The sequence below is a fragment of the Aspergillus tanneri genome (genome assembly GCF_003426965.1).
Source record: "Aspergillus tanneri strain NIH1004 chromosome Unknown AapTan_6_pilon_pilon_pilon, whole genome shotgun sequence".
Lineage (NCBI taxonomy): Eukaryota > Fungi > Ascomycota > Eurotiomycetes > Eurotiales > Aspergillaceae > Aspergillus > Aspergillus tanneri.
In genome coordinates this window covers 3,754,495-3,776,477 of record NW_022984633.1, presented here as the reverse complement: position 1 = coordinate 3,776,477, position 21,983 = coordinate 3,754,495, and the positions used below count along the sequence as shown (strand labels likewise).

The following is a 21,983-nucleotide window of genomic DNA, read 5'->3' as shown; positions in this document are numbered from 1 at the left end:
ATGGGTCTTTAAACTCAAACAAGGACCACATGGCGAAGTCATCCGTCACAAGAGCAGATGGGTAGTAAGAGGCTTCACACAAGAAGAGGGTATCTACTATAACGAAGCTTTTGCCTCAGTTGTTAAGCCAATGAGCTACAAAGCTCTATTCGCAATCGGAGCGGCCCTAGATCTAGAGATCGAGCAAATGGATGTCAAAACGGCATTCCTGTACGGGAACATAGACCACGAGATCTACGTCGAACAGCCTCACCACATGACTGACGGCACGTCAAGGGTCTGCAAACTTCGAAAGGCACTCTATGGCTTAAAACAAGCTCCTCGTATCTGGTACCAGACCCTTACAAACTTTTTACGCAATCTCGGCTTCGAGCTAATCAACGCTGATCTTAGTATCTTCGTCCGGAGCAATATGTACATCGCGGTGCACGTTAATAACCTTTTAATTGTGGGGCCAAGTATTGCAGAGATAAAGAAGATCAAGCGGAGCCTCAGAAACCGTTTTCAAATGCCAGATTTAGGACCGTGCGGCTACTATCTCGGGATGTCCATCCAGCGAGACCGTCAAAACAGGATACTGTGCCTAAGTCAAGAAGCGTATATTAACAAGGTCGGTTATTAGTTCGGAATCAGCAACTGCGCTCCCATCAGCACACCGATAGAAACCTCGCCACTTCCAGAGAATAATCCAGGATACAGATGCCCTCCAGATCAAAGGACCATATACCAACGCATTGTCGGATCTGTGATGTACATTATGCTTGGGACTAGGGGGCACATCGCGTATGCGGTCTCTATGGCGAGCAGATACCTAGCAAACCCTGGACCCCAACACATAAAACTAGCTCGATGCATCCTGCGGTACCTCAAAGGCACAAAAAGCCTCAGACTCACGTACAACGGCCAGATTCAGATGTTGAAAGGCTTCACAGACGCAGACTCGGGTGGATGTCGCGACACAAGACGATTAACAGCTGGGTATCTCTTCAATATCGGGAGGGGAGCAATTAGTTGGCAATCAAAGCGCCAGAGTGTCGCTGCCCTCTCAACTTGTGAAGTTGAATTTCTAGGGCAGACACAAGCAACCAAAGAAGCAATCTGGCTGCGAAGACTCTTCAATGAATTAAACATGAACCAAGGAAAAACCGCAACGTTCATTTGTGGTGACAACCAAGGAGCCATCGCTCTGTCCTCGAACCCGCAATACCACTCCCGCACAAACATATGGAAATCCAACGCAAGTGGCAAGGAGAGGTCCAAGCCGCTGGAACAGTAGAACTGAAGTATGTTCCAACTACAGAGCAAATTGCCGATGGGTTCGCCAAACCTCTTGCACGAGAAGGATTTGAATGGGTTTCGGAGAGGACTTGGTATCGAGTGATGCCCACGCCTTATAGGTACTTATTATTTATGCTAAAAATATACTAATATTGTATACAACAGTCTGATTATATATCTGATATGGAGTTCTCCTCTCGGATCCGACGTGGATGGGAGGTCTTCGACAAATACTATAGTAAATCAGACGACTCTCCTCTTTATGCAGCTGCTCTTATCCTTCATCCAAATTGTCGTATAAGGTATATTCGTGCTAATTGGAAAGCAAAGTGGCAAAAGCCAATGTTAAAAAAGGTTAAAGATCTTTGGATATCTTATCGAGAAAAGGTTTCTCCTCTTGTTTCTTCCTTGTATGAGGAGAAGACTTCTCAAGATCAAGATCTTGATGCTTTTGATCGGATTGCTCAAAACTTAGGCAAGTATACAAGGCCAGCAAGCGAGGATGAATATGAAGATTATAGTAATGGAGACCCATATGATATTGGTACAATATCTGCACTTGAATGGTGGTGCCAAGCTCAACAAAGAAAACGCTGGCCAAGATTATCCTCTATGGCAATTGATATTCTAACAATTGAGGATGGGACTTACTGGAAATCAATCTGATAACTGAAGAGACAACATCCTAATAAATTCTGATGTTGTAGCTGCAGAGGTTGGAGAGAGATGTCCTTGCATGTTAGTTGGAATGTATCGGAGGTCAATTTATCCCGCATCAAGGACAGCTCTCTGATAGTGAAACTCCTCGCATCTGAGGCCAATTATTGCCCCTACCGTTTTCTATCACGATATAAAAGACCCGAGTACGTTGCATCACAGCGCCTAAAGCACGGACGCTTAGTGCTATATGAGTTCACCGCACAACAGGGTATTGAATGGAAGCATCCTCTTTAACACATGGGATGTTGAAGAATTTAGAGGCTACCTGGATAAAGCTTACTCCTGGAGACAAACAAAGCTCAAAACCATTAAGGATTTGGGGATTTAGTATGTGACAAGATTCGGAGGAATTTTTGTGGGTCACATGATCACTCTAACGATTCCTCTAAATTTTAAGAGTAGTCAGATTTATAGATGTAATTAATTCTATATGAGCTTGAATATTCTCAAAATTCGTTGTGATGTGTGCTGACATTACCCCTCTTCTGGAGGCACGGCTTAATTATATAGCCACGTCACTTTATTACTTCACATCATATCCCAATATGGACTAGCTTAATTCGGACAAGATTTTATTGTTGGAAGTGATTGCTTGCTCTCCTCTATCGAATGGGTGGCTCGGTGAGTGGCCGCTAACTAGTTAACTTTTAACTAGTTAACTATTAGCTAACTAATAAGAACTAGCTTACATAGATGATTACTTATCTAGGTCGAACCCAAGCGCCCATGTTTTACTCCCGGTGTACTCCGTTTTACTCCCCGTGTATGGCGGTATGCTTCAACATACACACAAGATCACGTGTAAATCTGTATAAGTTAAATATACATTGGAGAGCACTGCCTTTAATAGAACAGCCTAGAATTCCTGGGTGAAGGGAGAAAATGAAAAGAAGTTAATGAAGATAACGGATAAACTATGTGCGTTCCTTACTTCTAACATTACCGTGTGTGCCTAAACAGATTTTATTGTTGGAGGCGGTGTTATTCTATTTCTATGCCGACGTCCGGTTACGCACATATATGACGTCAGAGTATCGTATGTATTGCATGACACCCTGTAGTAATTTAAGAGGAAGATTGGTTGTTGTTCTTATTCTTGTGTGTGAACTTGAGAATTTTATGTGGAAGATAAACATCAGATTGATTAGATCGAGTCCACAGACTACGTTCTGTAGGTATATGAAACTCTGTTGTTTACTTGATTGAGCTTCGATTCATAATATTCCCCCTTAGGATCGCGAATAGAATCCAAACCAACCGAGTCTCGTCCAAACCACATTCTGAGATCCCTCGGTATATAGTATGAACTATTATTTTGCTTCCCCAACAATTAATTTCCAATCATCTGCCCAAGGCTGGCATCATACTCGATCATCGGCTCTGGAGTCTTCGCCGCAACAATGATATAGTTCCCCAACAACCTCCTACGAAATGCGGAATAACAGTAAGTAAAATAGTACAGCCACTGTCGACGAAATGCCTCTACCTCAGCATCCGATGCCTCAAGGTGTGCGGCACGGTAGTCCGATTCAATTGTCTTCCAGTTGCGGAGGAAGTTGTCTCGCCATGCAAGAAGGGTTTTCCCGTAATGTGGGCCAATATTCTGAGTGTAGGTGATCTCCAAATTTCCTCCAGATCCCCGGTGGAGGGAATCAAGGAGCATGTGGATGGTTGGCAGGTAACCCCCTGGGAAGATGTAGCGGCCGATAAAGGTTGGGACTTTGGGTTTAGTCTCCCGGAGCTGTGGGTGAACTGGTTAGTTTGATTTGACTATAAATAACTGAAAGCTAATGATGTGCAGACCTTATTGGTCATTGTGATTCCATCAATGACCATCACTCCATGAGTAGGGTGCAGAAGCCGAGAGATAATCCCAAAGTACAGATCCAAGTACTCAGGACCGACATGCTCAAACATTCCCACTGAAATCACGCGATCATAGTACCCGTCATTGTCTTCCGGTCCAGAGATATCCCGATAATCGCAAAGGAAGATACGTACCCGATCTTCCAGCCCAGCCTCCTTAACCCTCTGATCCGCGAGACTCTTCTGCTTGTCTGACAGAGTTAACCCTGTCACTCGACACCCCGTTGTCTGAGCCGCTTTGATTGCTAAATGGCCCCATCCACATCCAATATCCAAGACATGGTGTGATGTTGCGATCTGTGCCTTGTGTAAGAGATAGCTGACCTTGCGCTCTTGGGCAGATTCCAGGGACTCAGTTGGATCGCCATTCCAGTGGGCGCAGGAGTAATTCATATCTGCGGAGAGAAAAGCGGCAAAGAGTTCGTTCGAAGCATCGTAGTGCGACGAGATGTTTTGGCGGGCTTTCTGGACACTGTTGGAAGGTTGGAAAAGCCACGCGAGACGGGGAAGCAACTGGAAAAGGTAATTGCCGGAATCCAAATTACTTCTGTTCTTGATGTAGATCTGCTCTGTCTGTTAGATGGCCTGAGAGGAGACTGGGAGTTAAGGAGAAGGTCCATGTCTATGGCCGTAAATACACACATCAAATAATCGGCTCAGATCGTCACAATCAATTTCTTGAAATATGTAGGCCTCTGCAAATCCCTATTTAAAAGTATCCAGTCTGTCAGTGACTCGTTGACACCATCTTTATAGCCGGATCTAACCAGCGGAGCCCTACTAGGTCAAGACAGGAACAAATCCTCCTCCACAAAGTCGGACTTCGAACAAACAGCGTAACCATAGAGTCGGGCTGCCCAGAGTCACTAAAACATCCCACCTGTATGACCTCTGGAGGATCTTTATACTGCAGAATAACCTTGAGGCGGGCGCCCGAGATCCGACGGAGGGTGTGGAGGGCGAGTTCTTGGGCGTAAGGGTGAAGGAAGGATGAGACTGTGGAAGCCATCGGCTAGGTTTGAGGCGGGCTGTGAGTGAACTTTACAAGCCTAATGGTACAGGATATCTTGGATATTATATAGTAGGTTTCCGTACGATAGTTCTCTGAAATCTAGAACATCTGCACGACAAGAGGTTACTCCGCCGGCGTATGTTGTCTACCGAAATAAAACCTAAAAATAAGTGAGGATTTGAAGACGTGTGAATTTCGTTAATGTAGTGATAGATAAAGAGGCGAACGCAGAGTCCTGGAGGATTTGACCAAAGTTACAGCACAGCTGTCATGGGTTTCAATGATGTCATGCTGAATCCAGATTAAACCAGCGGAAGGAAAACATTCAAATTCTTCACATATGTCCGGGGAAGAAGTAAAACATCAGATGCTCATATCAAGTCAGCGAAAGGAAAATAGGTGGCCTAACATGACGTATACGACATGTGCGTGGGACCACCAAAACCGGGCCAATGAGATCGAATCAGATAATCTATTCCCCTCACATTTTCCACCACGACGTCATTACCACCATGATTACTTGTATACAATTTAATTAGCATGGTTTGCTAAAATGTCCCAGCAAAATGTTCTTGATATCCAATGATATATAACATCAGAGTTAGCAATTACCGGTTTACCAGCATCCTCCTCTTTACCGGAGTTTTTATTGATTATACAGTATTCACTGGAGCCTCTGAGCGTCATTAACTTTTTTACTGTATGCATAGCTATGGAATATTGATTTTATGTAATATAATAAATAGAAAAGTCTAGAAAGTGTTTTCCTGGTTATAGAAGCAAGTGGTTAGTGTAAATAATTGCTTTAGTAGTAAGGAAGTGTGCATTTGGTGGTTCGCTCCGGCAGATCTTCCGTTTCTTTCCCTCAGCCAGCTACTGACGACTGTAACAGGCGACATGGTCCAGTTGGCACGGTTCAGACGAGGTGCTCACATCACTTGGACAGAGATTGCTGCCCCGGACAATGAAATAACCAACAAAACCAACCAACAGATTACATATCACGGCCACGACGATGTTCCTCTCAACAGCGCTGGATTTGCACAGCTAGGGCCCGTGGAGGTGTACGACGAGGAGGCCCGATATCAATTTGATTTCAACTTTTTTAACCTTCTAAGTTTCACCAGAGCAATAATCCCACATATGCACAAACACCAATCCGGTGTCATTGTGTTGTTTAGCAGTATTGCGGGCCAACAAACAGGGATTGGGTATGGCCTGTATAGTGCAGGTAACTTTGCAATTGACAGTATTGTGGAAATACTTTCCCTGGAATTGAAGCAGTTTAATATTCGGGCTCATGCCACTGAGCCTGGATTATTCCGAACGGGTTTCCTGCACCATCGAGCTGAGGGAGAATATTTCTTCAAATCGATTCAAGACCATACGGGTGTAAAAGAGATCACCAACGCAGATGGTGTGCAGCCCCATGGCCCGAGGAAGGCAGCAAAACGGATTTTTGAAGTTGTAACGGAAATTGAAGCAGAACAGGGAGTTGAATGAGATCTCAGAATCCTTTTGCGTACTGACGCTATCCAGGTGGTAGAGAAAAAGACTCAATCCCTACAGAAAACCATCGAGAAAACGAGGCTGCTTGCAAGCAGCACCGATCCGGAATATTGAAGGCTCATCCATTAATAATAATATACCCACCACGGAGCCCAAGACTGTGATGTCTTTGTGTTTGAATACGGAAAAAGAATGTGGTGCATTTGTGACAATTCACGTGGCTGGAGTCTCTCTCACGCTGGAAGATTCTACCCACCAAAGAACATAATAATATATAGGTTAGTTTTCCTGTCCTTTCCACTTGATATGTATTTTAATATTTATTTATTTTTTTTTTGTCAGTATTGGCTGTTCTGTTGTTGGGGAAAAATCTTAGATTAACTTACCCAGCATCACCGGTAAGGGTTGTCTTTAATGGCGCATACATTTCAGTTTTAACATACTTGTAGCTTGCCCAAAATACCAGCTCACACAAATTGTAAGATGCACAGTAAAATTTAATTGGGTTCTGTTCAGTTTGTGGTTCTTGGTTCGTCTACAAGTCATGACATCAGCCTGACTCGTTCTGTCACTTTTATCAGAGGTAAAGGCTTGTAGCTGTACACCTCGAAAACAGCATTGGCAAAAATCCATTAGTCAAGCTAGATTTAAAGTATATGGGAAAGTTATAAATACTGCTGACTGTCTAAGGACTGCCAAAAGGTTAGCCATACGTTACAGTATGTCGCAACAGCACTAGCAACATTGCACCGGGTGGATCTACAGTGCCAATTATGGAGACTATCCGAGATTCAGCCTTTGGGAAGCTTGTACGCATCTTCAGCGGCAGGCGATGGCTACGGTACCCTGAAGAGATCGACCCGTCCATCTGGACTGAATGTTTGAAAACGGAGCGCCAAGTAACAGACGAAGAAGCAGCAGCATTGGCAGACAGCGAAGTAGATTCCTTTGGCCTATACACGGTCATGTCGCAGGTTTCTTCTAGGGTCTCGCGCCGCTTGACGTCGACCAGTCACGGCGAATATGGGGAGAAACGACCTCCTGTTGTGATTGACTGGCGAGGACTAGATGATAGTGAGGTGCGCATATACATTTACTTTCCTACGCCCTTTTCTCCTTTCAGCCATGTTTGTACTTACAAACTTGAAGAACCCTCAGAACTGGAGTGTGACCAAAAAGCTTCTTGTTAGTGGTGAGATTTGGCTGTTGACCTTTGCCATCTATATTGGTTCTGCAATATACACCCCAGGAATTCCAGGTGTTGCAGAGCAGTTCGGGGTAAGTCCAGTGGCTGCTACCCTTGGACTAACTCTCTTTGTGTTTGGATATGGTCTGGGTAAGTATTTCCTCATGCATCACTTGCTAACAGCCATACATTGAAAATACTGACGCCTCAATCAGGTCCAATGATTTGGTCTCCTCTATCGGAGCTTCCTGTAGTGGGCCGAAGTCCCACTTACATCATTACTCTAGTAGTTTTCGTATTCTTCCAGTTTGCCGTTATTTATGCAAGGAACTTTGGAATGCTTCTAGCTTTCCGGTTTCTAACCGGTTTCCTAGGCTCCCCGGCTCTTGCAACCGGCGCAGCATCTATGGGAGACATGTGGAGCGCGAAAGTACGCGACTATATGATCGCTATTTGGGGTTGCTTTGCTATATCAGCACCTGTTATGGGACCTCTTGTTGGCGGATTTGCCTATTCAGCCAAAGGATGGACATGGACTATTTGGCAGTTGCTGTGGGTCTCTGGGCTTGCTCTAGTCCTATTATTCTTCTTTCTTCCTGAGACTTTCTCGCCGAATATTCTGTATCGACGTGCACGACGTATACGGAAGATTACCGGAAACTCAAACTACATGTGCGAAGCCGAGATTGAGCTTCAGGCTGTGAGACCTCAGGTAAGTACTTCATAATGCTTCATATTCTATCTCTGGGGATCCAGAGCAAAAATAATTTGTTTTTCAAACAAGGACGTACTATTCGAGTCACTCATCCGCCCATTTGAACTTTGCTTCCTTGAACCTATTATCTTCCTCATGAATCTGTACATCTCCCTCATCTACGGCATCCTCTACATCTTTTTTGAAGCGTTTCCCATCATCTTCGGCGAAATCCATAGCTTTAACCCCGGTGAAATTGGACTAGCGTTCATGGGCACACTTGTCGGCGCCTTCTTCACAGTCTTCGGCTATTTCTTCTGGAAATATAAATACCAATCCCAATATTTTGACGAAGACGGGAATATCACCCCAGAGAAGCAACTGCCTCCGGCTTGCGTGGGGTGCTTTGCTCTTCCCATTTCATTATTCTGGTTTGGCTGGACCGGAAACTTTGAGAGTGTGCATTGGATTGTCCCCATTGTCGGGTCTATGTTCTTTTCCGTTGGTGGTTTTCTGATCTTCAATGGTATCTTCTGTTATCAGGCTCATGCATATCCAAAGTATGCGGCTTCTGTGCTTGCTGGGAACGACTTCATGCGGTCCTCTTTTGGGGCTGCGTTTCCTTTGTTCGCGTCCGCCATGTTCCATAATTTAGGTGTTGGGTGGGCGTGCACGCTCTTGGGTTGCTTGACGGTGTTGTTTGTGCCCTATCCATTTATCCTGCTCAAGCTTGGGAGGAGAATTAGGATGGCGAGTCGATATGCGAGGCATGACATATGATTGTTTTCCCATCTCTGCCCGTCAGTTCGATGGTTCGAGAAAACGAACAGGCAAATCGAAATCGTCAAACTGCTCCTGTTCACCAACCTGGTGATAAAGCCTGGTTAAACCTTAAGAATGTCCACACCGACCGATAGTCAAAGAAGCTTGATGGATCCATGTAAAATACACAATGGTTAAAGCCCCTAGAATCTAGATATTCCGCCAATAGCAGAGACAGTATAGAACAGTAGTTGATGTTTTACGACCGGATAATTGTAGATTGGCTATTGTAGTACCCTCTGCAGCAAAGGTGCAGACGAAATATATAGCGCAATATCAGAACCAATGATGCATTAACATTGAGCTATACGATTCGAAAATTATGGTGTATTGTCTATATTTAGGTATCAAATCTAATTACAATCTGATTCCACCATCCGAGTAAGCTATGAAGAAGTAGATGTAATCTCATGTTCCTTGTCTACAGCAATCTGTACCTACTCACTCTCTATATGCGTTCCTTTATCTGGGTGCAACTCTCAATTGCGAAATTATTTCAGGCGTGTATATATTCTCCTCTTATAACATTGAGCAAGAGGATTCCACATGCAGCTGGCTGGGAAATAGCGATACAAGACAGAGCAGCTGACATTAACTTCGCGAGCATGGCTTGGGCACTATACCGCAACTACCCGGATGTTGGAGCATGCCTATGCTCTGTAGTCTCCAGAGGTCAGGCATCTTAGTTCTATCAATCAGAACGTGTCCGGGTATGTATGTTATGAATATGGATCGGCCCGAGGGATCGCGAATCCTCGCATATATATGCGTTCCCACAGATGAATTCCTGTATACTAAGTACGCTCGTGTAATTCAACGGCTTAGTTCTCTCTATGTAAATGTCAATTCCCCTGACCTACCCTCGGTTCGCAACATATATTAAAGGGCCGTCTGAGAATCTGGATATTTAGACAGGGGGAGTGTTTTGGTACTTCATAAATGACACCATATTTTACATGACTAGTTTGGTATTTCAATTGTGTCATTGATGGTCTCCCAACAGAAGATCAATTGAATGGACTGGCGGATTTTTACGGTCGGAATATGGATGCAAATTTTACCTTTCATAACTACAAGCTGCGGCTTCGGTTTGTGACATTCACGCTCCACCATAATATAATGTCAAGATGATTGTAGTTCATACGTGGAGAATAAGCAGAAGCCTGAAAGGCTGAGCACCAACACCTCCATTTAAAGACCCCTTTTCTTGTTGGACTATCATGCCTCTTGAACCGCTAGACGATAAAGCGGAGTGAATTCCCTCGCCAGTCTGGGATGATTAAGTTTACTTTCGTGTTGTATGTCGGAGCCATATTAGCGAGATTACTTTATGCTCCGTTCGGAGACCCTTGACAACGTGGACATGTCTATGCTAGACTGTTCATACTAAGGTATTTTAAAAGAGCAAAGCGAGGAGACTGAAGGCAAAAAGATAAATAGTAAGCTATAAATGTTTCATGTCCTTTTATCACTGCCTCTCGCAGACTGCCATGAATGGCGACGTTACACCACCCAGGAACAACCGACCCGAGATGGGGTCATGCACCGCGGTTGTGGTGGTAGGAAGGACCTTTGCCTCTGCGTCCTCCACGACCTTGATGACTTCATATGCCGCTTTCTCTGCTGGTGCATCATGATCAGCTGTCTTCTTGCGAATCATTAGCACCGTTGACGGTGCGCCCGTCCGGTACGGGTCTTTGAATGCTTTCAAAAGTTGGATGGAATTCGGGAACGCGCCCACGAATATGTTGCCTTTCGTATCAATTGACACATTGTCAACTCCCATGGACATGGGAATTTCGTCAATTTGGACAAGTCGGTTGTCGGCCGTCAAGCTGTGGACAGTGACAACACCCTTTCCAGACTGCGCGACGTAAATCAGGCCTGAAGACGGATCCCTCGTGATGCCGTTAGGGAGGGTATATTTGTCTGAGGAGGTAATATGGCACTGGCCTGTATCCGTCCTACAGTATGAAATGCTGCCACCTCCGAGAATCGGGGTGAGTTTCCGAAGGACGCCAGGAGCCCTGGTGTTGTGGTCGTTGGTAAGCAGGAAGCCTCCTCTGCTATTGTCGTTGTCGTCCAATGCGACAAGGTTGTTCGGCGAGATGATCGCGTCGCTAACAATTGTCTTGACATGTTCCAGGTAATTACTATCTCCTCCACGACGAATATCGAGATCGTAGACTTCGATAGTAGAATTCGCCCCCACGTTGCTAGCGTCTAGTAGCTGCCCCCCCGTCAGCAAGTCCAGGGGCGGCCGGTGGTTAATCAGCCAAAACCGCAGTCGATTGCCGTCAATCACGCGGACATCGAAACCATGCAGATCCAGTTCTTCCACATCACCATCTTTTCCACGGAAATTCAGGGCACGTGCGCCGTACAACCCATCGGGGCCGGGCTTGTCAACATCTAGCACGGTGATGTAGTCGGTACCACCGCCAGCGGCTGTCCGGGCTGCGAGATCGTACACGTTCCCACCCGGACTCCACGCTTTGCGCTTGGCTGGGCTAGAACATGCGGCATACAGCTTACGACCAAATGAGTCGAGCCAGAGGTCTTCGCAGCTCCCTAATAGTGGGTGTTGGATGCGTTGGCAGCTATAGTTGGGGAAGTCCTCGAGTGGCTGGATGGTACGGCCGATGCCGAAATGCAGCACGATAACATTGTGGATGTAGAATTTGTAAATGCCGAAGAGTATGGCGAGGATTGGAACGAGCAAGCCTCTACTAGAAGAAGTCATGGCTATCATTGATGATGTTTGGAGGGGCATTGACGAGCGAAATAAATAAGCAGACGGACGTTGCCGGGTCCAGCCCGAGTTGGCTATTACCAACAGCGTAGTACCATTTATGCAACTGGACAGACAAATAACAGTCATGCATTAAGATTTATTCAGCTTAGTTTCTACAGGGGGAGAATCCTTCGTCTTAAATCTGATCTCTCATTGATTCGTTCGGGTATAAGGCAAACGGAATGTAAGCCCCCGTGACCCGCAACTGTCGGCATGTGCTGTTCCGACAAGGCATACGTCACAAGCAACAGTACACGTGAGATTAACTAAAAGGGAATAATGTAATTACTGCATATCTTACCTTGGTCTATGAATAATAGTGTCACGGTCTAGCAGCTAATTTAATCTACATAATAGATTTGTACTAAAAGAACTCGCTGAGGGGCTTATATCTGGGGCTGCGGCGGCTGTATAGGTAAATGTGTGCGAGGTAAACGAGATCACATCATCGGGAGAGTTCTACACGACCACTCGAGTGCCCGGTATATGGGCTCGAGCACTTTGCGGGTCCTGCCCGCTACAAATAGCAGTGGCAGCATCCTCGAATTCCTTTGGTTTTATAGCCTCTATTAGAAGATCTGTATCGTCAATGGGTTTATATAGAAAATTTCTCTAGTGTTAGATGTAAGATTGCCTTATTAGATCCTACACTCCTCTCTATTTACATGTTATTGTTATATTCTCGAATCACGTATGATACAGAAATATCGGGCGATAACCCCTAGCACCTTGGAGCGCTCAGCATCGTCCCCCGAATCGCACTCGTTCCTTTAGATAGTTGTTAGTGAGAGAGAGCACGATGGCTACGGTAGTTGAATCAGTGGATTGTTGTTACTACCGTGATGAAGATCCTAAACAGGCTACTGGTGTTCTATTCCTTCGCCTGAGAGAATGATCATAGCCTTTAGATACCGCTATTCCGCTTCAACCCTAGATTAATGAACGCCTGCTCGTTGAAGTTATTATTTGCCATAATATGCCATATTTGGCCACTCCAAATGTTTACTCCAGGACAAACTACGGAGTACAGGCACGTGCAGTTCCCCATTGCACCCGATTCAGGCACCGCCCGAGTAGGTCGACCCGCGGTGTCGACCCGCGGTATCTACGTCGATCTGCCGTCATAGTGGATCTGACAGCCACACTTGACACCATCGACTCTGGCAAAGCAAGATTTCTGGAAGAATGCATCTACATCGTCAGATAGTTCTAGAGGATAACCAAGATCTTTGCGGTGGTCGCATCGGCCATAATGCTCAAGATACCACCCATGTTGGTATTTTATTTTCTCGTAAGGCACGTGAGAGAGTAGTGGTCATTGCACTACTACAACTATTGTTTACAGCAGTGAAGTTGCTGTAAAAGAGTTAGAGCTCGTTTAACCTATAGGGGCTATTAGCCTTATCGCCCCTAAAAGAACCTGACCGCGGTAAGCCTCACCAACCAATTATTACAAGTATAGATAGATGAGCTACACAGTAGTCTATATTATAATAAATATATCAAAAACCCTTTTTCAGCTCTCGTTAGCAGCTAAGTCTTCTAGATTTTGCTAATTCCCTTAGTTCAGGCTCACGAGACTTCCTGTAGGTCATCTTTAATTTTTTATAATTCTGATTCCATTAGCCACCATGTCACAGAGTCAAATCCCTCAGTTCTTCGACAAACATCCCATATCTATCTTTGAAGATATTTCTTCAGACAATTTTACCTTCCTTTTATCTGATGGTCCACAGCCATTTATTTATCCCCGATGCTTTATATAGCCAGCCAACACGTACAGGAGTTTCTCAATCCCTCCCAGAAAACAAACTGCTATTGTTGGCCCACCGGGGGGTGGTAAATCCACTATTGTGCTGATAAACGATTCTACGACCTAACGAGCGGGAGCATCTGTATCGGGGCGCAGAATATCCAGCACGTCAATGTTTCCAATCGCCGAGGCCAGATGGCTTTGTACAGCAATAGTCGCAACCGTTGGGCCGGTCGACTGTGGAGAACATCGCATATGGCCTGGTCTGGTCGGAGTCGGTCGAGCATGCAGACTTGGCCGAGTGCATCCCAGATATGAGCCTCCCTGGCGAAGAGGAGGACCTTCTCATGGGCTGCGATCTGTCAGAATAAAGCTAGTTTATGTTGTGACATCATATGAAATAATCAAGTGAAGTGGCTGATCCTGAAGAGGGGTTAACACAACACAACAACGAACAACACAGAGAATATTGAAAGCTGTCATAGAATTATACATATAATTCCCACATTGCCAGAGTAGGCAAATATACTAGTGCTACATTCAAATTATAACAGCGCTACTTTCTCTGGTGTAGTGGTATATCCGACTCGATCCAAGAATCACTGACATTTCAGGAAAGCAAAGGTGGCAGCAGACAAAGCCAATGCCCTTTCTTTCATCGAGTCTTTGGCATTTGGAATCGTAGCCAGTGTTAGGACCCAGCAGGGGGGGGGTCTTAATGGTGGATGAAGGCAGCATATTGCCCTTGCGACTGCTCTTGTTCGTGAGCCGAAGTCACTCATTTTGAATGAGGTAAAGACTGAGCGAGCAAGTGATTCAGGCTCGTTTTGTCAAATCTTCTTTTTAGCACTCTCATGCGGCCAGTTGCTTGCCCTGGCCCCGGACCTTTCGAAAGCACCGAAGGCGGCCTCCCGTATCGTTGACCCCGAGAGAACACACCCCAATGAAAAGGAATTCGACGGCGATATCCACAATACTATAATCCAGGAGCAAAAGAGCCCATTTTGGATATTGAGGCTCCAAGGACCCCGGAGACAGTATCCCCAGCAATTGCACAACCACCGGTAGGCGCAGGGCTCCATGATGTGCGATTCTCATTGCATCACCCGATGGTCCTGTGCTAAAGGGAATAAATATCACCTTCGAGTCAGGGAGATACTACGCCCTATTAGTCACCAACGGGTCCGGCAAATCAACCATATTCGCCATGTTAGAACGATTCTATTGTCCCTCTTCCGGCCCCATCGTTATTAATGGCCAGGATGTCACCCGTATCTCATCCACTGATTTCAGAGGAGATTTTGCTCTCGACCCCAATAGAACGTTCACTTCGAGGGAACTGTGGCATTTAATATAGCCTTAGGCGCAAGACCTGGATATAAACCCACCCGAACTGAAATAGAAGAGGTGAGCCATTATATTATCACGAAGCTAACTTAAGGGTATGAGACAATCTGTGCTCATACGGGGAAGGAATTCGCAGGCAGACTGCGCCAGGGTCTCTCAATCGTGAGGGCCTTGATCCGCAAGCAGCGTCTCTTACTACTTGATGAATCTACGAGTTCCCTTGATGCTGACTCTGAGCGGAAGATCCGAGATGCCTTGTCTTGGTTTGTGGGGAAACCAACCACCATTTATATAGCGCATCGCTTGCGGACTATTTATCATGTAAACAAAATTTTCCTCATCGAGAATGGTCGTTGCGTTGGCCATGCGACACATAAGGAACTGATTGAGCGAGTGAAAAGAATCTCGAGAGTGTTTTACACCAGTGGATGTCTGATATCGGAGCAGATGGTAGGTATATTGTCATGACTATATACTTGGTCTATATAGATCTTTGGTTGTATCATGGTTAAGCCGTTTAGTAGTATATTTTATAGTATAGCCTGCAACTTATTAAAATTACAGATTTAGAAGTATCAGTTATTTTTACCAGGAATGCAACAATACAAGTAGTAAGGTTAATTAATTGGTATCCATAAAGACAATTAGCTCGTAAAAAGACTGTTATGTACATGTAGTGTGACGAAGAATCGCTAGGATACTTGCACAGGATATTAATCAAATCGAACAGCGAAGGCTCAAATTGGTACTCAAGTAGTGCCTCGTCTCAAATACATTCCAAAATGTCTTATATTGTAAGAGGATCCAGCTCTGACCAGGTATTGATCGGGTAAGGAGACAATGGATCAAGCGAGAAATACCAGTCGAGATCTAGGTCTCTCTGAAGCAGGAGAGGTCAGATATGGACACACTCTAAACGGTCTAAAAGTTTTTAACTCACAAGATTGCCGCCTGTGACATCCTCCTCCATAATCGTTGGCTGCATACTGTTCCTAGACTCATTCGTATGGTGTGATGAATCTGGTCGCACGGTTGTTCCCAAATCAGGACCCTGTACTGGAAGGCTTGCGTGGTCCTATTTTATTGGGACTGGTTATTACTCATTCACACGGCCGAAAAAGTGATGCCAGAAGCTAAAAGAACTTACGGCCGATTGAAGAGGCTCATGATGTCCCTCTCTGTTAGCCCCTGAAGCATTAGACGTTCCGTCTCCCAGTAATAACTCTCGACACCGACGAGACGCCAGAGGGCAAGCATCGTCTATTGTTAAGACTGTCCCGTCAGAAGTTCCGTCGAGGCGAGAGAAGCCTTCCGCAGCCAACATTTGGCTCTTGATTGAGGTCAAGAGCATGTTCAAGATAGTAAATGCCTTAGTAGCCCGTTTCTCCGTACAAACTTTGAACTCAAAATATTTAACCGCGTTCTCCACGCTCCCAAAAAGGGCCAGGCGCTGATAAAATGCGCTTTGGTCCATGAACCCTGAAATAGTACCAGGGAAAGGATCAATTACTCTGTCCTTGGCCTGCAAGCGGAGCTCAAAACAGATGGTCGTGGCAGCGTGGAATACATCATCCCGGAACATTCCGCCTTTGAGCTGCAATACGTGGGAGCAAAAATTACGGCCACTAGCGGGCTGCTCGTCAGGAAGACTTCTTGGGGAATGCTCCAGCTGAGCTAGCAATGCTAAACTGGTCTGTACACAAACTCTTCGTGAGAATACAAAAGGCTCACCCAAGGTTTCTGCAAGCCTCAGGAAGAATGGTCTATGAAGAGCGAGAAGACATCGGTAGTGGAGAAAGAGGAAAAATGACTTCCGGAATGCTAGGCAGCATTCGTTACCTCCAGCAGAGTTTCCGGTGCTAGTGATATCTCGTAGCTCGGGCGGAGCATGTGAGAGCCCCGTAGTGAGACTTTCACTGAGCTTGAAAACATCATCATATCCCTCACTCAATCTCACGCGATTGACGATCTTCGAGACCCTCATCCTGGTTCGTAAGGTCTGCGCAAGTACAATCTGGAAAGAAGTTCTAGTCAACGTAGTAGGTGGTTTGGAAGAAGGCAGGTGGCGTGATTCGACAGAAAAATCTTCGTCGTCTAAGTTAGATGGGAGAGAGCAGTCGAACTCGTCCCAATTTATCGCCAATGGTATTCCGCAGTACAACGATACCTGAAGTTCCAATTCTATAATCGTCAGCCAGAGCCGTTTCCGCATTTCTGCCCAGTAGGGTGAAAGATCGGAGAAATTGGATGGTTCCCGATGAAGTCCCATCAACATGGCTTCTCGAATAAGGGACCCCGCGGCCATGCCAACTAAATCCCCTTCCCATGCAGTCGCCTGCCGCGCGAACAGTAACAAGCATTTGATTTGGATCACATCCAGACTGAGTTGAGCATGACCCCTCATGAGCCCTAACCATGCTGCAACTGCATCGATCCACCTGTGGCACATCTGCATTAGCAACTGCTGATTTAACCCTGCCGATTCTATTGGTTCCCCACTAGCAAAGCAGCCAGAGCAGGCCATCAATGCAAGGAGCTTTGCAATAAAAATATCAGCTGATAAAGAGTCATCTGACTGCATTTCTAGGTGATTCCAGAAAGCATTCCATTCCCCGACGAAGGAGGGAACATGCAATATTCGGAAGGTATATTCGAAGGATGAGAAGTATAGCTGCATTAGATATTCGGAAAGGCCACGACCGGGTAATAACTCTTTCAGCTTCACTGAGTGCAGGTTTTGATCACACCGCCACCGTCTAAAAGGGCCCCTCAGATCTTGTTTCAGCCGCTTCAGGGACAAGTATTCGGCGAATTCCGGGTTGGTAGGGCTTTGTTTGTTTCGATAATAGTCATGCAAATGGGCGTTGAGGTCAGGGAACTCGAATTGGGTCCGTTAGCTAACGAATGGTCGACCGGATGAATCTCCCTTCTTACCATGCCAAGTGTCGTCGCCCAATGACTCCGCCCGAAGAACCTGGTCCTCTGTTGCTTTCCACGAAACGATAGCGGAGCCAGGGATTGGGTAAAAGAGTCAGCTGACGAGGGTGGGATTGGACGTCTGTCGTCATCAGAGTGGATGTGAGAAATACTAGAGACCCTCTCAGGAGTCACACCGTGGTCCGACTCCGCTGTAGTAGCCAACGGTGATGACAGATGGGAAAAGTCTCTCGCTGGCACACGCCCGCCGGCGATACTATGCCTGCTTTTTCCATATTCTGGTGCGTTAAATGACACAGGAGTACCGAGTCCAGTCGATGAATTGCGTGTAAAATCTGGATTCTGCGCGTGTCTTACAAGCCGCAACCTTTTCGAGTTCGCAGCTGTTGACTCCAGTGGAGATAGAGAAGGCGTTGCTGGAGGTAGAGGGTAAGTGCAGGTATCTTTGGTGTTTGACCGCACACACTGGCCACAGGGCTTCAGGCGGTCGCATTTGATCTTGCGTTTGCGGCAGGGAGCACACGAAAGGACAGCCCTATGCCTTCGAGAGGAGCCAGCACTTCTCTGGTGGTTCACTCTCATGATGCTTCGTTTCGCTGCCATTAGCTCATCCGGCTGTATGGGATCCATGGTGGAGTGGGGCCAATCGCTAGTTTAGCCTCTTTGAGCAACGAAGATAGTAGTAGGATACGGAGATTAATATTGGGATACAATCCGATTGTCCGAGAGAAGCTGATGACTATGATGATGATAATGATGGGGACTCGGCATCCGGCTTTGAAGATGTCCAAAAGGGGCATGAAGTAACTCCGTCCCGAAACCATGCTACATTTGGTATGGTTTATCTCGGAGTATCCTATTTCCCAAAGTAGTAATATGCACACAGTAATGGTAAGGTCCTTGGGGCCTCCATGTTTTTTCTGTACTATTGGGATTTTCAGGCTATCTGATTCATGCCACAGGACGCATCAGCTAGTCAATAAATCTCAGACTACCATCACCTGTCTCGGTATGGTAGGCACATTCTCCCTCCATTCTATTGTTTGCGGACTTGGCTAGTTCGGAGCAAATGCGAGTTTCTGTCAGAATAAAACTGGTCCATATTGGGATATCTTGCGAAGTAATATAGCGACGTGGCTATATAAGCCGTACTTCCAGAAGAAGAGGGGTAATGACAACACACGTCAGAAGGAATATAGAGAATATTCAACCTCTCATAGAATTACACCAAAAAATCGAATAGTTTCTAATACTACTTTGTACCCGACCAGGACGACCCACCCTTCCGGGTCTAGGCAGAATACTGGGGCATATAAGAGTGAGATATCATGCCTTGGAACATCGAACTTGATAGGCTTTTTATGGTCTTATATAGATTGTCACTGGATATTTTTTATACATTATTTCCATTTAACTTTTCTCTGTTCTGAACTTCGGATATTTCAACAAACAAATCCAAGTCTATTACATAGTGACCCCGGATTTGAACTTTTTAACCACTCTCTCTTTATAATAACCTAAAATTAATTCAACCCACCATTCCAAAGCCAGACTTAGTATTGAGGACTGCCCTATTCACAGCACGCTAAGTCTATGCATAGCTTTCCACAGAGAAGCTGACACCGTCCTGCATACTTGTGATTTTGGCCCTTAGCGCCATCTTCCAATCCATGACTAGACACCTTCACCATTCTGTCTTCTGCGGAGGCTTGGGCGCATGTCTTCTCTCGCGGTGATACTTCTGGCTGAAGCGTCACAGAATGAATTCCATATGCATGGAAGCACTCGTTGACGGTTATGGCCAGCATATTGAAATCGAACTCAGCATCATCCTCCAAAACAAGATGTGCAGAGGCAAGAGATTTCTTCTGATTCAAACGCCAAATGTGAAGCTCGTGGATGGCGCGAATGCCTGGTATCTAGGACTCATTTTGTTAATTAGACGTCGAGGGAGAAAGTCTGTGTGCTAAATACCTGTTCTAAGTCATGCTTCACATCCTCATGCTCAACACCTTCCGGAGCGCTTTGGAGTAGGATGAGGCCACTCCGCTTTACTGCTCTGTTGTCAGTTGTCCACTGTGGAAACAGGAGCATATATACTAGTAATATCTTACTTAGGGGAAGAGATGAGATGAATATCATAACCGCAATAGCCATACTCACAGCGGGGTCCGCGTAATACCTTGCCCTGTAATCAGCGAGCCAAATAACAAGACCTGCGATGATGACTCCCAGGTTGTTCGCGCAGTCGCCCATGATGTGGATAAAGACACCCATCAGGGCCAAGTCGAAATTCCTCTTTTTAGGCTTGGTGGTGGAAGAATTTAGGTAATGTTTATGGAGGATATGCTAATCTTGTAAGTGACCGGAAGTCGCTGAGAGCCTCGGGCAGCCGGATAGTAGAACCAACCTTCTCATTGACTAAAGCATCGGACTCCGAATTGCCTGTATTACCAGATTCACATTCAGCGTCTGATTGCTCCTTGTCATGACTATGATCGTGTCCTTGCCCATGGCTATGCCCATGTCCATCTCCGTGATCGTGCTCTGTGTCGATCGACAGGTCAACAGACTCGAACCTCCTATGAGATGACGATTTGAAGAGGCTCACCATGTAAGAATAGAACACTGAAAATGTTGAGGCCAAAGCCTACGCAGCCAACAATCATAACGAGCTTTGGTTGTTGGACGTCTGCAACGTAAGAGTTCAGCATTTGTCGTTCTAAGACTATTTCGGGGAGGAGTTGACGAACGCTCCAACGTGATAAAACGTTCAAGAGACTGTAAGAAAATACTAATTCCAAGTCCGAACAGTAGGACTCCATTAAAAAACGCGCCCACAAGTTGCGACCGTTGCCATCCGAATGTGAGTGCTTGAGGTGGCGAGGGCCTTTGCTCCACCTGATAACAGTTAGCCTACAAATAGAAACTGTGATCGAAGCACTGGAATACTTACAATGGCAGCGACGAGCGCAACAAGGAACCCAATAATATCGCTCAGCTGGAACACGCCGGTTAGTCTCTGGTGTTGTCCAAGACGGCTCGCACCTAGGATCCGATCAACGTACATAATGGAAGGCATCTGCAACAAGAGCTAGAGAGCCAGTCTTGAAACCGACTACACAATATCGTTAGTCAATAATTTTTCGACCGAGGCGATGGTCAGTAGCTGACCAGCTATTTCCGCTATAAAGAAGGATGTTGATATCCCAATTACAGCACTAAGCCGCTGGATACGGGAGAGTTTGAAATTCATGTTTCGATCCGCGTAGTGGTGAGCTTGCGACTTTTAGTCCTTTAGAGTTGAGTTTTTCAATACACCCTGGCGGGGATTCCTATATTAATATGTAGGTGATGTGCGGTACGATTAGTTGTCTCTCTGTTACTGATCAACACGGAGTTAATCTTGCCCCATTAGGAATTCCGGAATACCGACGGTAGACGGACGCTCGGGTTGTCAGCATAGAGTGGACCTCTTAACCACCTTCGGAATAGCAAATCGGCATACTTCAACTAGAAACAAAATTTGCCGAATAAGGAAGGTCGTATGTCCGAGGTACATTTCCTCCAAATGGATCGTCAACAATCTGGCCACCGTTCGATAATCCAAGCACACGATGGAGGGTGGGAAAACCTGCTCTAGACGAGTCTAGCTACCGCTAAGCATATGGCTACAGATTCTATTCCGGAAGTCACTCAAATATGGGCGGAAGAACGGAAGGGCGTACTAGATGTAAGCACCTTTGCTGGCCCCCATGACCTAGTGGCTGCAGAACTAGCAGCTGCTTCTCTCGGCAATCGGTGTTCTAGCCAGACTAACAAGCTTGAGCGAAAAAGCTTAAAATGGCCAAAATTAAGGAGCCAGGGAACAAGAACACACGACTGTCGCTCTCGTAGCGCTGGGCCGACTCTGTTCATTACGGAGATGTACGTGGACGGACTTGGAGGATCGCAGATATTACGACCATTTGAGCTCTTATTTGCTATACGTTTTACCGCGAAAAAGGCGCATGCAAAGAAATCCACGGTCTTATCTCCGAGGCGACACCACATAGATCTATCGTC

At 45.8% G+C, this 21,983-nt stretch overlaps 6 protein-coding genes across 6 annotated transcripts; 2 read left to right on the top strand and 4 right to left on the bottom strand.

The window, feature by feature from the left end:
- Nucleotides 1-3,328: 3,328 nt before the first annotated feature.
- ATNIH1004_009246 (uncharacterized protein) lies at nucleotides 3,329-4,873 on the bottom strand (the record flags this gene model as incomplete). Its single annotated transcript, XM_033573844.1, has 3 exons — nucleotides 3,329-3,739; nucleotides 3,802-4,428; nucleotides 4,745-4,873. 3 exons carry the CDS (start codon nucleotides 4,871-4,873, stop codon nucleotides 3,329-3,331), a joined length of 1,167 nt encoding a protein of 388 aa, XP_033424396.1.
- Nucleotides 4,874-5,216: 343 nt separating this feature from the next.
- Nucleotides 5,217-6,379, top strand: ATNIH1004_009245 (uncharacterized protein; the record flags this gene model as incomplete). The annotated part of the gene is made up of 2 exons (XM_033573843.1): nucleotides 5,217-5,256; nucleotides 5,769-6,379. The coding sequence occupies 2 exons, from the start codon at nucleotides 5,217-5,219 to the stop codon at nucleotides 6,377-6,379; spliced, it is 651 nt and encodes a 216-aa protein (XP_033424395.1).
- Nucleotides 6,380-7,158: 779 nt separating this feature from the next.
- On the top strand, nucleotides 7,159-9,153 carry ATNIH1004_009244 (uncharacterized protein; the record flags this gene model as incomplete). Its single annotated transcript, XM_033573842.1, has 6 exons — nucleotides 7,159-7,512; nucleotides 7,644-7,663; nucleotides 7,946-8,001; nucleotides 8,147-8,283; nucleotides 8,356-8,927; nucleotides 9,096-9,153. The coding sequence occupies 6 exons, from the start codon at nucleotides 7,159-7,161 to the stop codon at nucleotides 9,151-9,153; spliced, it is 1,197 nt and encodes a 398-aa protein (XP_033424394.1).
- A 1,402-nt stretch (nucleotides 9,154-10,555) lies between these two features.
- On the bottom strand, nucleotides 10,556-11,830 carry ATNIH1004_009243 (uncharacterized protein; the record flags this gene model as incomplete). Its single annotated transcript, XM_033573841.1, has 1 exon — nucleotides 10,556-11,830. One exon carries the CDS (start codon nucleotides 11,828-11,830, stop codon nucleotides 10,556-10,558), a length of 1,275 nt encoding a protein of 424 aa, XP_033424393.1.
- A 2,656-nt stretch (nucleotides 11,831-14,486) lies between these two features.
- On the bottom strand, nucleotides 14,487-18,049 carry ATNIH1004_009242 (fungal specific transcription factor domain-containing protein; the record flags this gene model as incomplete). Its single annotated transcript, XM_033573840.1, has 4 exons — nucleotides 14,487-14,792; nucleotides 15,922-16,056; nucleotides 16,129-17,419; nucleotides 17,916-18,049. 4 exons carry the CDS (start codon nucleotides 18,047-18,049, stop codon nucleotides 14,487-14,489), a joined length of 1,866 nt encoding a protein of 621 aa, XP_033424392.1.
- Nucleotides 18,050-19,446: 1,397 nt separating this feature from the next.
- ATNIH1004_009241 (cation diffusion facilitator family transporter) lies at nucleotides 19,447-21,174 on the bottom strand (the record flags this gene model as incomplete). Its single annotated transcript, XM_033573839.1, has 10 exons — nucleotides 19,447-19,489; nucleotides 19,554-19,837; nucleotides 19,893-19,972; nucleotides 20,033-20,267; nucleotides 20,329-20,363; nucleotides 20,530-20,610; nucleotides 20,672-20,819; nucleotides 20,875-20,919; nucleotides 20,987-21,036; nucleotides 21,093-21,174. 10 exons carry the CDS (start codon nucleotides 21,172-21,174, stop codon nucleotides 19,447-19,449), a joined length of 1,083 nt encoding a protein of 360 aa, XP_033424391.1.
- Between the last annotated feature and the right edge of the window lie 809 nt (nucleotides 21,175-21,983).